The sequence below is a fragment of the Pleurodeles waltl genome, chromosome 11, assembly GCF_031143425.1.
Source record: "Pleurodeles waltl isolate 20211129_DDA chromosome 11, aPleWal1.hap1.20221129, whole genome shotgun sequence".
NCBI lineage: Eukaryota > Metazoa > Chordata > Amphibia > Caudata > Salamandridae > Pleurodeles > Pleurodeles waltl.
This window is the reverse complement of record NC_090450.1, coordinates 986,998,340-987,012,881: the sequence shown is the minus strand read 5'-3', so window position 1 is coordinate 987,012,881 and position 14,542 is coordinate 986,998,340. Positions and strand designations below refer to the sequence as shown.

At 50.7% G+C, this 14,542-nt stretch overlaps 1 protein-coding gene across 4 annotated transcripts in view; it reads left to right on the top strand.

The window, feature by feature from the left end:
• TBX1 (T-box transcription factor 1) overlaps positions 1 to 14,542 on the top strand; it is an 84,099-nt gene that overhangs the window by 15,926 nt on the left and 53,631 nt on the right. For 2 of the 4 annotated variants that reach the window (XM_069215307.1, XM_069215306.1), the window contains exon 2: positions 1,682 to 2,024. The exons of 1 other annotated variant lie outside the window; for it this stretch is intronic. In XM_069215307.1, the coding sequence (XP_069071408.1) occupies positions 1,682 to 2,024 (343 nt within the window). Of the gene's footprint in view, positions 1 to 131; positions 2,025 to 14,542 lie in introns of those variants that run through there. One more of the 4 variants, XM_069215308.1, reaches the window with a different exon arrangement.

Below are 14,542 nucleotides of genomic sequence, written 5' to 3'. Positions count from 1 at the left end.
AGGGACTTGGACTCCCTGTACGGGAGCTCAGGGAGCAACTGAGTGTGTGAGGGAGGGGAGGGCAGAAACGGAGAGAGAGAGGAGAGAGACAGAGAGAGGAGAGAGACAGAGAGGGGAGAGAGATAGAGAGGGGAGAGAGAGGGGGAAGAGAGAGCCGAGAACTGAAAAGACAACAGAGTAGGAAAGAGGAGAGAGAGACGCAGCAGAGGAGAGACACCCCCACTCCGCGGAAACAAGAAAGAGCGAGACGCGGAGGGAGAGACAAGCCCTGCAATAGGGAGAGCGCCAAGAGAGAGGCGGAGACAGTCTGAGAGAGGAAGAGGAGAGGCGTCCACGGGAGGAGGAAGAAAGTGCCGAGGCCGGAGGCTGGCAGCGCACAGGGAAGAGCCCATCCGGGCAACCACTGGGCACTGTACCCCCACCCACCGCCCTCCCACCGCCCTCGGGCACCCAGGAATGCCTTCCTCTGACGCTGTCTCCGCCCCTCGCCCCCTCCCCGACTCCAGCAGCAAATCAGGCAGGACTGAGCCCCTCCGGCCAGTGATCTCACAGGACTGAGGAGAAGGGGAGAGAGGCTCCCTGCACCCTGCACCCCAAAGACGGGCAGCAGAGAGGAGCGAAGGAGACACCCCACTGCACCCCGACCTGCCCCTCCAGACAGCAGAGGCACCTGGAGACTGCCCCACGGTACCCCGACCTGCTCCCCCGGACAGCAGGGGCACCTGGGAGACAGCCGCCTGCACCCCAAAGATTGGGCTGCTGAGAGAAGCGAAGGAGGGGAGCTTACTGGACAGCCTGCACCACCGACCTGCTCCCCCGGACAGCAGGGACACCTGGAAAACAGCTGCACCACAGACCTGCTCCCCCAAACTGCAGGCCGAAGGAAGCGAAGGAGAGAAGCGTACTGGACAGCCTGCACCCCGACCTGCTCCCTAGACAGCAGGCAGGAAGGAGTGGGGAGCTGCGGGGGGTGTGAGACAAACTCCTCCGCACCCCTAACACCAGGTTGCAAGCAGTCAAGAGGGGCACCTGGGAGACAGCTAGGCTGCAAGAAGGGGAACAGGAGAAAGGGGGAGAGGCCAGACTGCACCCCCACCAGCAGCCCCAAACCTCGAGCTGCCAGGAGTGAGGGAGGAGAAAGGGGGCAGGCCACCACGACCTGCTCCCCAAAACCCCGGACTGCAGACAGCTGGGACTAGGGCAGGCAGTGAAGAGACGCGGACAGACAGGGGGAGTTCTTGCCCCGAAAGCCAGGACAGTGGAGGCCGGAGCAGGGCAGACACCTCTGGCTGGGAGAGGCGCCCCCTGCGCCCCCGTCTCCCGCTGACCACCAGCAGACACCTCTGGCTGGGAGAGGCGCCCCCTGCGCCCCCGTCTCCCGCTGACCACCAGCAGACACCTCTGGCTGGGAGAGGCGCCCCCTGCGCCCCCGTCTCCCGCTGACCACCAGGCTTGCAGGTCAGGCAGCCGGACAGGGCCTCCCCTGCACCCCGGCGCCCATAACAAGGGGGGACCCGCTCCTAGGGTGTCACATGGTGTTTAGACTGGAGAGAGAAGCGCGTCAGCTGCCCTGAGACTTGAGATTTCTTGTGTTTTCTGCTCGTTTCTTCTGTTTTTGGAATGATTTCAGCAATCTCCAGCCCTTGGCTGACTCAACTTTCCCACTTTTGCGATGTTGCAGCGTTCACGGCCAACAGCCTGAGCAGCCTGAATGCGTCGGGGGGCTACCACCTGTCCCCCTCTCCGGGGGACCCCTACAGCAGCCAGCATGAAGCCCACTACGAGCCCTGCTCCGCCGCCCAGCACAGCTACCCCTCGTTCGGGCCGGGGGGCAGCGGCCAGGCCGGGCCGGAGCCCGAGGCTGGGGGGGCCCCCTCCAGCGCATCCACCCCCGGCGGAAGCAGCAAGCCCCCCGTCAAGAAGAACCCCAAAGTCTCCAACATCACCGTGCAGCTGGAGATGAAGGCGTTGTGGGACGAATTCAACCAGCTGGGCACCGAGATGATCGTCACCAAGGCGGGCAGGTGAGGAGTTGGGGGCACGAGGGTTGGGCACGGGTGGGCACCATGCACGCTACGACGGGCAGGTGAGCTGGGGGGCATGAGTGATCATCACACCGGCTGCAGGAGGCAGGCGGAGGAGCAGGGGGCACGAGGGGGGTGGCATTGGTGGGCACCATGCACGCTACGACAGGCAGGTGAACTGGGGGCACGAGAGTGGGGCATGGGTGGGCACCATCAACACTACGACGTGCAGGTGAGCTGGGGGGCATGAGTGATCATCATACCGGCTACAGGAGGCAGGCGGGAAGGAGAGGGCACGAGGGTGGTGCATGGGTGGGCACCATGGACGCTACGACGGGGTGGTGCGCTGGGGGGCAAGAGACTACGCTACGACGGGGTGGTGCGCTGGGGGGCATGGACTGCACTTTTAAGGCAGACAGGTGAGCTGGGGTTGGGCGTGTGTGGGCACCTTACACGTTACGACGGGCAGGTGAGCGGGGGCATGGGTAATCAGCATACTGGCTACAGGGGGCATGGGATGTGAGATCGGGGCGTGGAGGTGGGCGCACGAGGGGTCCCTTACCTGTACGTCATGAAGGTGCGGGGGGGGCAGTACTTTAAATCAAAATATAGCAGTGCTGGCCCTCACACTACAGGAGCCGGTACTCCCCCATTAAATATGCTGCAGCACCGCTAAAAAGTGCCGGTACTCTCCATTTCAAATGAAAGTGCAGATACTCCGTACCGGAGAGCACCGGCCCATTTAAAGCATTGGCGGTGCAGTTGTGCGTGGTCATTACACTCACGAGGCAGGCAGTCGAGGAGAGGGGGCTCGTGTTTGGGGGCAAGGGAGGGTTGCTGATGAAGTGCCTTGGTGTATCATGGCAAGGGGCACCCCCGCACCCATCCAAATTTCACCCCCACTTTTAATCCTCACCCCCTCCCCACCCGCCCTCTCCATTATAAACTCTTCACTTTCTAATTCACAATGTCCCAACCCTCCATGTCTGTCAACCCCTTTACCCCCTCAAACCCCAACCCTCCGTCTCTCTCTACGCCCCCACCCCAAACACTCCCCCCCCCCCCCCCCCCCCAAACTCTCAGTCCTTTTTCTGCACTTCTTAGCTCTGGTGACGTCTTAAAATCTGTCAGCGCGTGAGGTCATTCACCCCGGGACCCCTAAAATCACACTCTAACGCCAACCCTGCCCCGTTCGCCCCAGGTCACTAGCTCTGATGGGGGGCTGCGCACCAGAAGCGAAGTTCACAGAGTTGGCATTTAATATTGCATATTTTTGTGAATATAAAACAAGAAGGTAAAACCTATTATCAACTATATAGGCACCCCCAAAAATAGAGCTCTCCCAACCTCCCCACGTTTATGGGGTCCGAGGGTTCAGAGTGTGACATTTTGGGGCATCGAAATGAAACCCACTCTGATGAAACTCATTTTTAGTTCTCCATGCGAGGGTAGGTCGGGGACTCGCTGCTTCTTGAATTACAAAAACTTTAGTTTTGAGCCGAGTTTCTTCCCGAATATGTGTAAAAAGTCGAAACAATCACGGAGGGGCTGCATTTATTCTTTCCCATCCATATATTTTAGAAGACTAGAAGGGCTTTGGGCAGATGAGAGTTAGTTTAATAACGGGAATGCAACCTCTATGTTATCTGACTTATAAAGAAGCGCCCACGAGACGGACACTGTCAGTGCCCCTTGTTAGTCAACGCCTGCAATATTTTTAACTTGCTGTTTTTATTGAAAGTGTGCATTTTCAATAATTCCAAGTAAAAAAAAAAAAAAATACGCACACCCTTGCACGTATGTAACCGCGAAAATATAATTGTGAAACCCGAACAAATATATTTAGTCTTTTAACAAGGAGGAAGCGGCCATTCTAGAGCTTCGAAATTGTTTCAAGATGACACCCGGCGCTTTATACACCATATACACGTGTCAATAAATATATAAATTGAATGTCTGCCCCGGAACAGCCTGTGGAACAGTCTCTTTCCATTTATTATGAAAAATTCGTATTTAAAATAATTGTTAATATTGGGCACTTTAAAGAGATCTGGACCCTGAAAGACAATATTGCAAAATAAAGTCGCTTTGAGGCCGGGGATGGCCGGCTGGACATTAATGAGGATTGATGGCGCGAGCCTGTCAAGCTCGGGGTGACTTTCAGTGAAAAGGGTGACTATAGCGCTCCGGGCTGACACGTCTAATGGAACGGCGCTAAAAAGGCCATTACGGGCTATTTGGGAGTTCGGAGAAGGCCATCAGCAAAGTTTGAAAACTCGCTCAGTTGCATCCCCGGACGATTAATTACTGTTTATTTTCCGTGCGGCCCATAACTCCCTTTGGTCCATAAATCACTTGAAAAAGGTGCTTTTAGCCGCGGGAAGTGAGCAGACCCGAGCCAGGACCCGTGTCAACGCGCTCTCACAACCGGGAAAAATACACGGTGCACAACTTATTTTTATTGATGAGAGTTCGGGTTGCTCCCAGCTCGTATAGCTGCCCCGCCGCCACCTCCATTAATAAATACATTTAATATTATGCACATTGTCACTTGGACACAAACTGCACTGTATTTCGTCAAACTCTTAAAAGCGTCTCGAAAGTGTGCGAAGTTTGAGGGTGGGAAAGGTTGCGATCTCTGGCTGAGGAGGGGGAGACGTGCATGGGGAAGAGAGCCCCCTTTCTCCTCAATGGCGCTTTTTAATTCTCCTGTGGAATTTGCAAATCCCCTCTAAAATTACAGTTTCAATGAAAATGTAATTATACCGCCCACTTCCCTGAGAAGGGAATTAAAAAAAGATTAAAACTGTTTCATTATGAGAACAAAACACGTCTATCTATCTATCTATCTATCTATCTAGTTAGGATGCTAGCTGTCTGGAGCCAGCCGGAGATAGTGGCATACGGATAAACAAACTGTAATTGTGGTAAAATTAACACTGCAATTTGCAGTTATGTGTCAACCTTATATGTGGACAGCTGAGAGTATAATAAATAGTTTAATTATCCATTTGTATGTTCCACAGATTCCATATAATATATCTGTGTGTGCGTATATATATATATATATATATATATATATATAGAGAGAGAGAGAGAGAGAGATGCTGGTTTCTGCCACAGAAGACTAAAATCCCTTATATTATACACCTCGTCTCTATTATCTGTTGGTTAGACCAGGTGTCCATTTAGCGCCTAGGACGACACTCTATGCCCTAGTTTCTAGAAATAACATTTGAACAGCCACAGGCCCTGCGAGGGTTAAGGGTTATCTGTATTTAACTTAAGTATCCCCGTCTTATCAGGAGAAGATAAGGGGGGGCTGGACAAAGTCAGTAAAAACTCTTCCTCATACGAGCGCTATCAGGGGCGATGTGCGGAGCTCACTCTCTGCCCCGGAAGCACTTGTGCACAGTTCACAATATTTTAAAGTGTTTGCATCGTGTCAGAACAAGTGGGACGTGCTAAAGGGGGGTCGCCCGAGTTTTACATGAGCTACATTTTAAATTCGGTTTGCTTGCAGCATTGCAGCTGGGTGGCCGGTCCATGTCGTATGTATCGTGACATGTACTTAAGTAAGTCCCGGCAGCAGAGAGGCAGCGTTTTATTACAGTCGCAGGTTGGTGGGCTGAGCTCAGGCTTTCTCAGAAATCTCGTCCATGCTTTGGGGGTGCTCGGGTTTGGACGCTGTACTCGTTTTCACTTTGAAATAAATGGGGTGTTCGCCCGTAATCCATCCAAAAGTCCCTCGACAGGCGGACATTAGAAATGTGACATTCATAACTTTTAAAAAGGGAATTGCAGGTTTTAAACTGAAGTCTTTATTGACTGTGAGTGTAGGCGGCTTCTGGGAGCTTTGTTCCGCTTTTCTGAAGGCGGGGGTCTCGACGTGTGTGCTGTCCTCCGCACATATAGCGGCCCAGTGTCCTTATTTCATGCACCCCAACCTCTCTTGTGCACCCCTGAAGCAGTGGCCTTGAGCCCACCAGGCCCTTTCCGCCTGCGCCTCTGTTTGTTGTAAAAATGCTCTTGTATTTTCAAGGGTTGATGCGGCCCTTCTGCCCCCTCCCCAATACTGAGCACAAATATTATCTCAAGGTGTGAAATCCACTCACAGCACCGCAGGTGATGTATTGACACACCGAGGGATTGGGATATGGGGCGCATCTCCCGGCGACCCTTGTTTGTGCGCGCAGAGAGAGGCCGCACAAGGGAGCAGGCGCGCATCTGCCACGAAACTGCCCCCACCCCCGTGCCTGGGTCCACCGTGTCCCTGGTGGGAGAAGTGTGTGGTGACCCCTCCTACCCCCAGTAGAGTGTACCACGCACCCCGCGAAATGACTGGATCCTCGTGTCTTTGGCGGGAGAGATTTGTCACCCGCAGGAGACTGCTAGTGAGGGCTGAGAGTGGTCCTGCCCTTGGACAGGCGCCCAGAGGGCCACTTACCTCCTCCGAGTGCCTGCCCCTCTGTGCCACTCGCAGCGGAGATGTGGGACCCCGGACGAGGGGTGAGTAGGGCAGCTTGTGGGGACTCAGAGTGGCCCTGGACAGGCGCTCAGAGAGCCGCTCACCCACTCCCCGTGCCTGCCCCTCTGTGCCACTCGCAGCGGAGATGTGGGACCCCGGACGAGGGGTGAGTAGGACAGCTTGTAGGGGCTCAGAGTGGCCTTGGACAGGCGCTCAGAGAGCCGCTCACCCACTCCCAGTGCCTGCCCCTCTGTGCCACTCTCAGCGGAGATGTGGGACCCCGGTCGAGGGGTGAGTAGGGCAGCTTGTAGGGGCTCAGAGTGGCCTTGGACAGGCGCTCAGAGAGCCGCTCACCCACTCCCAGTGCCTGCCCCTCTGTGCCACTCTCAGCGGAGATGTGGGACCCCGGTCGAGGGGTGAGTAGGGCAGCTTGTGGGGACTCAGAGTGGCCCTGGACAGGCACTTAGAGGGCCACTCACCCACTCCCAGTGCCTGCCCCTCTGTGCCACTCTCAGCGGAGATGTGGGACCCCGGTCGAGGGGTGAGTAGGGCAGCTTGTGGGGACTCAGAGTGGCCCTGGACAGGCACTCAGAGGGCCACTCACCCACTCCCAGTGCCTGCCCCTCTGTGCCTTTCGCAGTGGAGATGTGGGACCCCGGGCGAGGGGTTAGTAGGACAGTTTGGGAGGGCTCAGAGTGGCCCTGCCCTTGGACAGGGCGCAGTGTGCCATTCACCCACCCCAAGTGGCCCCGGCTCTGTGCCACTTGCGGTGAAGATGGGACAACCAAACTAGGGGTGAGTAGGTCAGCTTGTAGGGGCTCAAGGTGGCCCGGCAGCCTCGCACAGCTCTCCACGCACTGGCAGCAGAGATGTTCGGGGGTGGGGGCTCAGAGTACAATGTCCCCAAGTTTCCACCACAAACAAGCATGTCTGGGTCCGAAAGGCTTTTAAAAACAGGGACTTTTGTACAAGCGAGGAAAAAAGGTGTAAACACGTGGATTCATTGTGGAGACCCCCCTTTCTTAAACACGTAAATGTGTTGTGAAGTGGAGACCCCCTTTCTTAAACACGTACATTTATTGTGAAGTGGCGACCCCCTCCATTTCAGTGTCAAATTTGCCATTTCATGTTTTTATTAACTCGCTATTAGAGCGCTCCTTCCCACGTGGCAAGGTTCGCGCTACTAATAACTTAAAAACAAATCCATATATTTATATACCTCCATTTATGGTCGTTAACCGCATTATAGCCCCCACCGCGGTGCCCTCCCCGGAGCTGCGTTGCTGCATCTCGTCCTCGCGGCGTCTTCCAATAAAACTTTATATAGGTCCGGGGTCGAGCACTTAAAACTCACGGCTCGAAGCCTCACATCCGTGTAACCTTCGGTCTCTTCTTCGAATCCCCCCACACGTGCCTAGAAGTGGCACTGTTGCGATAGGCGGCGCTGCAAATTACACTTTACCAGTTTAACGCCGACAAAATTCACCCAGGTTTTCGCAAATAATTGCAAGAGATAAAAAATGCAATCAGCCGATTTGATGCTGCGCTCGCGAAGGGGGAAGTTTGAGTTCATTTTTCAAGAATTGAAGATTTGGCTGGTTGGGCCATGTTAAACAGTTTTTACTTTAACACGGTGATTGCTGAAAGACAACAGGGCGGGCACTCACAAGAGCGCTGAAGGAAAACACAATAAAACACAAAAGTGTGCAGCGCGTTTTACGACAACGCGTAAACTAGATTCCCGTTCGCGAAATTAGTGTGCGTAAGGCGATAAAAGGTCTGAGCTGTGTCACTGGTAAGAAAGTGCAACCAGTGCCTCTGGGATTCATCCGTCCTCGGCTGAGGGGCCCCCTAAACCAACATTTACAGGCGTCTGAGGCCCAGAAGTGTTAGGAAGACAAGACTCCCGGCGACCCCCCTCGCCGTGAGATTCACTGATGATCTTGTGACCAGGGTTTCTCTGCCCCGGATCTAAGAGCAATATTCATAGCTCTGCTTCTGAGGGTCTAATCTGGATCTCAGAGACATCTCCACATCTCTTCTCTGGATCTCAGAGACATCTCCCCAGCTCTGGATCTGAGAAACATCTCCCCAGCTCTGCCCTGGATCTGAGAGACATCTCCACAGCTCATCTCTGGATCTGAGAGACATCTCCCCAGGTCAGCTCTGGATCTGAGAGACATCTCCCCAGCTCTGGATCTGAGAAACATCTCCCAGGTGAGCTCTGGATCTGAGAGACATCTTCCTAGCTCACCTCAAGAGTCCCTCCCCAAATAGTCAGTCCTCGGATTGTGGAAACAGAAGCCTACCGGAAGTAGGAACAAAACCACTGCAAGAAGAGGGTCAGGCCTAAAGGTTTTGTGGTGTGAGGGGACCGCAGCGCCTTGTAGGTTCATTTTATGAGGTAGAAATATTAAAACATGCTACAGTCCACAGCAAAAATCCCTGCTCTACAAGATCAGCGTATCTAAAAGTTCGTCCGTATCCAAGTGAATAACATTTCTTCTTCTCTTATTGCTTCGTTAGAGGGAAGCCATACTTCAGTGTCAAAATCAACATTATTGGTAATGAAAGCCAGCACCGCCAACACGTTTCGTCCTATGTGGACTTCATCGGGTTCATCTGTCCATGAGGGGGTCAAATGCCAATATGTTCCCGACAATCCCTGGAGCCATAGGTCCTGAGATGCCATACCCCTTCCCAGTGGGATCCATAAAGGGGAGTGGCGGCCACGCGCCACGGCGCCACAATGGAGAAAAACTCCCCCCCCCCCCCAACTCTCATTGTGTGAGGCTCCGATACGCAAATATGTACGTGTTTAGGTAGGTGGATCTACCTTAAGCGTCGGTCGGTGACCCAAAATCACTTCAACATTCTGAGGTACACTCACAAAAGTATTGATGAGTACTTGGCGTAATACTACCGGGGTACTCTTTTACCAACTCTTACTCGCCTTCGTAAATGCGACTGAAACGTCCATTTCCTAAGATGGCAAAGTTGTTTCTGTTGGTACAAATTGTAAGTGGGTGTTCCCTGAATGTTCCCACACTGGATATCTTTCCTTCGGTTTACAAAGATATCTAAGAGTAGGGAAAAGTGTACCGCAGGAGTATTGCTTCAATTACTCAAAACGGACTTTGTAAATAGGTCCGAGAGAGAGACTGTGTTTACACCTAAATTTGAATGTCTTTTAGGTTCATCAAGCAGGAGCTTTTAGGGTGGGAATTTTCTGCCTGTCAGGCCATCTATCTATAACTATATATATATATATATATATATATATGTGTGTGCACGTAGATAGAGAGAGGCGCTACAATGGGGGTAACACTGTATAATGGCCCAATATTAAGGGGACCAAGTGACAACATAAAAAGGCCGAAAGCTGAGGGCTTTGTAAAATTTATCAAACCCCAGAGCTGACAGTATTTGACTGTATGATGCGTTAGCCCCTTTATTATTTTATATTACATGTTCATTTTAGGGTACTTAGCATGAAAAAGCATTTTTTTTTCTTAGAAAGTGTAGCTAACAATGTGCACTGAAATTATATGTTTAGAATTAGTTTACTTTTCATTAATAAAATGTTGATATAGATGTATTTCTGTAAATGTATATATATAAAAATATATATAAATATATACACACAGACACACACTTCTCGGAGTGTTGCTTCGTTATTTTCTTATCACTTTAATACTGTGTGGGCAACCTCGCTCGAACCAACCTAACACCCCCAAATACAGCACTAACTGCAAAGTAACCTATCGAACTTAGTAAATGGTGATTCCAAGTGTTGACCTAGTGGGAAAATGCAGCCAAGGGCGCAGGGATATCTATCTATCCATCCATTCATACATCCATGAATGTTTCGTGCTTGGTGTTGTATTCCTGTTAAGCTGGTGCACGTCCTTTGCCCACAGTCTGAACATGTACAATTAAGACAGTAACAAAGTAACGCAAAATGTTCTGCGTTATCCCGCATAAACTGTCTTTTCTCACTTAATTTAGTCAACCACGCCACATCATTTGGTCGCCCCGTTACATAATTTCATTTGTATAGCTAGAGAGATCACCCTAAAAAGTTTTTGGAAAGACGTGGTGTAAGGGGCTCTTAACGCCCCTTTCTTCTACCTGGCTGACGTCACGGAACTGGATCTCACCAACCACTGCATTTTCTTCTCTAAAGCGCCACGTCCCTGGGACGTTTCTTTATGTGGATAAAGCGCTTCCAGCTCAAAGATCTCTTCTTCCTGGTCGAGTCGTTCGGAGTTGAAGCGACTGTATTTATTTCTATGTGTGATCTTCGCCACAATTGTTTAACAAAGTACAAGGCAGGCAGTGCACATACGAGGCGGCAAGGCTCGTTTAGATTTATTTATTCATCCATAGGTCCTGAGATTCACTCATTCGTGTTTACTTTTCATTCTTCCCCGGCAGACTGAGTTCGGTGAACTCAGTCAGAGAAGTTAACATGAAAACAGGGTTCGTCCCCTCGCACAAGCGGTGAAAAATCACCAAGAGCCTGGGAAGTGTTTTGTAATAACCAGAACGGGACAAGAGCACCAGAGCGCGGCACTCTTTACAAAAAATAACAAACCTTGGCAAAGGCAGAGGGGCGGCGGAGAGGGATCCGCGGAACCTCCGAACAACAGTCATACCGTTTGCAGTTCAAACTACGCATTTCCAGAAACGGCGAGAAAAACGGGAAAATGTCTGGATTTAAAAACAGCGGAGAAACGCGCGGGAGGAGTTAGACGAGACCGAGTGATTAACGCAAAGTTTAGTAGCATAATTCACACCCCTCTTGGTGACCTTAGTGCAAGACTTATACCTCCAGTTACACAACATCGTTTGCTATTTCCACATATATACTTTACACACGGTACAAAGCGAAAATCTGTAAAACATTATATAGTTATATATATATATATATATAATTATTATTTTGCAAATCATTGAGTCTTAAACTTCTGCAACTTTTTCTTGCATGCGTAGCACATACTTTATACACTCACAGCACATTGCTCAGTACAAAGTTACAAAATATTAATGAAATAAGTCTATTTGTATATATATATATATATATATATATATATATATATATATATACACTAGTGGCGATGGCCCATTCTGTATTTACAGTTAGGACCTATTTTAGTTACCATAGAAAGAGCTGTCTTATAAGAAGGGAGTCCAAAACATTATATATATATTTACCTTCAGCGTTCTTAACACACACACATATATATATATATATATGTGTATGTGTGTGTGTGTCGTTTCTTTTTGTTTAACAGGCGCCCATACTTCAACAGAACCGCTTTGCCGTGTACACTTATATCACACACACTCATACATCTTTATGCGTGTGTTGTTGCTGTTTTTAAACTCAATATAGACTTTCCATGCGCTTTCCCAAACCCACACACGTTCATAAAGACACTAATGTAGATCACTGAACATGCGCAGAAGGGGCGTGCGGAGACACCCCAAGTTGTCCATGCATTAGTAGTAGGGGTAACTGGGCCGGCCCGGGGCCCCCGCCCCCCGAAGAAGGTGGTCTGCGGGGACGCACCCTCAGGTGATGTCTGTCACATAAAGCGCTTCGAGGGGTGAAACAAAGCCACCCAGGGGCCAGTGGCAGAAACGAGGCGCACTCGTGACCTCCTGGCTTTGTTTTTGCCAAAGTGCGAGAGGAATGTTGAAAATGGCATTGTGTCCGCCTCGACCCCCCACTCTCAGGAGGATGGTGAAGAGCAAATTAGCTAAAAGCTCTTGGAAGCATGCAGGCGCTAGGCAGTGTGTGTTTGCAGCGGTCTCCGGTGCTTTCACCTGTCTGTCTCCCCATTGTGCAGGTGACAGGGCCAGGCGGTCCTGAGGACTGGGGTGAGGGGCTTGAAACCCCCTGGTCACCGGGGAGGGCCGGGCGACGCGTGTGGAGAGAGAGCAGGAGAAACCGAGAGCCCAGCCGGGAGTGAACGCTGGTCTGGGGGTACAAACAAGGACGTGGAGGGGTGGGAGAGACAGAACTGGTGGAAGAGGGTGAGACTGCCCCCATGGAAGTGGAGGGGTGGGAGAGAGGCTGAGACTGGGGGTGCCCCCATGGAAGTGGAGGGGTGGGGGAGAGGCTGAGACTGGGGGTGCCCCCATGGAAGTGGAGGGGTGGGGGAGAGGCTGAGACTGGGGGTGCCCCCATGGAAGCGGAGGGGTGGGAGAGAGGCTGAGACTGGGGGTGCCCCCATGGAGGGGGTGGGAGAGCCAGGACTGGTGGAATAGGGTGAAAAAAGGCAGGGTGCGGAGAAGCGGCGCAGTGGGGGTGAGGCGAGGGAACAGTATAGTACTGTGGGGACAGTACAGTGTACTAGAAACATTACTGTAGTATAGAAACAGTACAGTATACTCGGAATAGTATGGTACCCCCACAGAGTCCTGCCCCGAACAAGTAAAAACCCTGAAATCCGTGCTGTTGTTAAAATAACAGAGATGAGTCCGTCCCCCCTAAACCCAATACCTCCCAAATATGCGACAGGAAATACGGGGGTTTATATAGACACTGCGAAATCTTCGGTTATTAAACCCCTTCTAATGCAAATAATTTGTTTTATTCAAGGGACGTATTATTTTTTAAAATATAGCCAGAATGTGTCCAGCGTGGCGCCTACACGCGCAGGTTTACGAGGCAGCGCTACAAGTCGGCGCTTTCGATATTCTTTTCTGTCCGTGTTTAATTTTGTGCCCAAGTCCGGCGGGGATGGGAGACGGGGGTGGGGGTCTGGAAGACATTATAACTTTTCAGTGTGTATTACAGTTCGAGTATGATCTGTAATTATGTAATGCATATCATTACAACACCCCGACTACATGTTTTCACGTGGTAGAGAGTACAGTTATATATCACGTAACCGATATATATCAGGAATTTAATACATTTCTCACACGCTCTCCTATAACAGTAATAGCTGTATTATAAATTACAATATATGGCGTTACAAGTCGGAATCTAGGCCCCAGATCGTTTGTAATAAATGAAGGAAGCGAGAGCAGACATACTAAATCCAAACACGATTAAAATCAATGCTTAAAAAAATGCTCGAGAAGAAATCACATTTTCCCAGATTTTTTCAACTTTATGGAATTCCGAAGAGGGGTAGATTTTTTTTTAACTGCAGCCCTCAGTTAGGAGGAACAACTAAAAAAAGTGAGTTAACTGATTATTCTGTCAGGTTAAAAATCGTATGCCGCGGACATTTCTAATTCGGAAAAAAATGTCATATTCTTTAAAAAGCTTCTTCCAAATGTTGCATCGGCTGCCAAAGTCTAGCACAGCACCCAGAAGCGCCAGAGGGGGCCCGAAGCGCTTTACAAAATAATAAAAACACCATCTTGGTGGGAAATGCGGCTTTTACCGCGAAAATAGACTTGGCCTGGGGTCTCCAGGTTTTCCATGGGATACAAAAACAAAACTAACGAAATATACTGCGCAGACTATGGAAGGAGAGGCGGCGTGCATTTTTTTTTATTCTATATCACTGGAGGGGAAATTCCTCTTTCTAAACCTTGCCCATTCTATGTAAACCCAGATTTTAAGCTGTTTTTTTTGTTTACTTGTACATGTCGTGCAGCGCCTTGACACTTTGATTGGGGAAAGCGCTATGGAAATTTTAGCAAGAATGCCATAAGATGCTTTGAACCAACGAGGGAGAACTTGTTCACTGCCCTCTGATACCTGTAGGCATAAGGTATGACTTGATATTAATGCCCTCTGATTCCTCACACCCCCGAGGGATGCCTTGTTAACTGCCCTCTGACCCCCTGCAGGCATAAGGTATGACTTGATATTAATGCCCTCTGATTCCTCACACCCCCGAGGGATGCCTTGTTAATAATGGCCCGCCCGTGTCTTCACCTCAGAGGTACGACTTGTATTAATGCCCCGTTAATCCTGCACTGCTGAGAGATGTCTCATTAGTAACTATTGCGCCTATAAATCCCTAGTAATGCACCAATGGGGGGTATCGTGTTCCCGAGGCCCTCTGAGCCCCGGATCCGC